The sequence below is a fragment of the Saprolegnia diclina genome (genome assembly GCF_000281045.1).
Source record: "Saprolegnia diclina VS20 unplaced genomic scaffold supercont1.94, whole genome shotgun sequence".
NCBI classification, from domain to species: Eukaryota; Oomycota; class Saprolegniomycetes; order Saprolegniales; family Saprolegniaceae; genus Saprolegnia; species Saprolegnia diclina.
The window spans coordinates 195819-197248 of NW_008246161.1; the positions used below are offsets into that span (position 1 = coordinate 195819).

Below are 1430 nucleotides of genomic sequence, written 5' to 3' on the forward strand. Positions count from 1 at the left end.
TCAAGAGGAAGACCAAATTCTAACACACAGTGCTGCGAACAAGGCGTCGCCTCCCAACAACGATGTATTGGACGGCGACGATGAACTACACTGTTGCGTGGGGGGTCGGCCCCTGGTGTAGTGGTCGAGGCGTTCCACTTAAATTCGAGCTCGAACGGATAGCGGGTTCAAATCCAGCTGCGCGCATGCAAATTCAATTCGCCGACCTCCTGCCTCTGCGCGGTGTACCAAATCGGAAGCACCGCCGTGCCGTAACCCGTTCGGGATTGGCCAAGAGGGCGTCGTTACTCACTTAGCCTCGAAGGAAAAACCTCCCACAACAAACACCAAAAATACGCACTCTCGCCAAAAGACGCCCGCCTCTCAATGCACCGTGTAAACAAAACAGAAAAACGTGTAGGAAAAATATCTCAATAGACTCATTCCAACAACTACACTGTTGCATTTCGGATTTTTGGTCTTGCACTCGTCAGTTTCAAGCTCGGAAAGCTGGGGAAAGCCACTGGCGTAGAGGAGGTGCTATTGCAAGCTCGCGATCAACACTGCGATTTGATCCGCTATAGGATTCCAACTTGAGAATGTATTGCCGCCACGACGCGCCAGAAACTCAACCGTCTCGGTAGTTGCCGCTTGATTCATTCGTGACAGACACCCAAGGCGTCTCTGTACCAGGTCGCATCTCCAGCAGTTTCCCGTGGCAGACATCCCATCGTTGTACGTTTAGCAAGAGAGTACAGCGTCCAAACGCTTGACTAGTTTATCGACTAATAGACCACGATTGTGTTGGAGTTACTCTTCTCCTGCCGCATCTGTACTTCGCCGTGTCGTTGTAGAGACCGTTTGCGACGGAGCTGCCAAATGGCACCGGCGAACCACGCGATAAGAATGGCGGCAAAGATGCCGCCCGCGACACCTATCGACGGCCCATAGGAAACGGCGTTGCGGTTGTACCTCGTGCACCGGGGCCCTGTCCAGAGACCGACACACTGGCACCGGAGGTGGACACATCTGCCCGTAACACTGCCATCGGCGGTGCAGTCGTCGTTCGAGTTGCACGTTGCACCGCCGGCAACAGCGATGTCCGGGTTCAGTGCGTTGGTGTACTCGGTGATATGCGCCTTGATAAACTCCTTTGTTGGGTGCGATGCTGGGTCGCAGCCGTAACTCATGGTCTTTCTGTCTTGCCTACACCCGACAATGTAATCCATAAACGTGGAAAATATTGTCATACCACACGCGAATGTAATCAACTGCCATGTACACGTTGTGGTGCCATTACGTTCCATTCCCCAGTTCATTCATTCTTCGACTTGACCATCGTCGTCGTCGTGCAAATATGGGTCGAGCGACGACGTCCGTTTGTCTGTTTCTTGCTTGGAAAGTGGCCGACGCGCTCGATCAAAACGACCCAACGCTGCCAACCAAGTCGG

The 1430-nt window shown here is 53.3% G+C and overlaps 1 protein-coding gene across 1 annotated transcript in view; it reads right to left on the minus strand.

The window, feature by feature from the left end:
* Positions 1–689: 689 nt before the first annotated feature.
* The window catches only part of SDRG_15522 (hypothetical protein), an 8088-nt gene continuing 7347 nt past the window's right edge, over positions 690–1430 (minus strand). Inside the window, exon 4 of the mRNA XM_008621697.1 lies at positions 690–1185. Within this exon, the coding sequence (XP_008619919.1) occupies positions 765–1185 (421 nt within the window). The 3' untranslated portion in view covers positions 690–764. The remainder of the gene's footprint in view (positions 1186–1430) is intronic.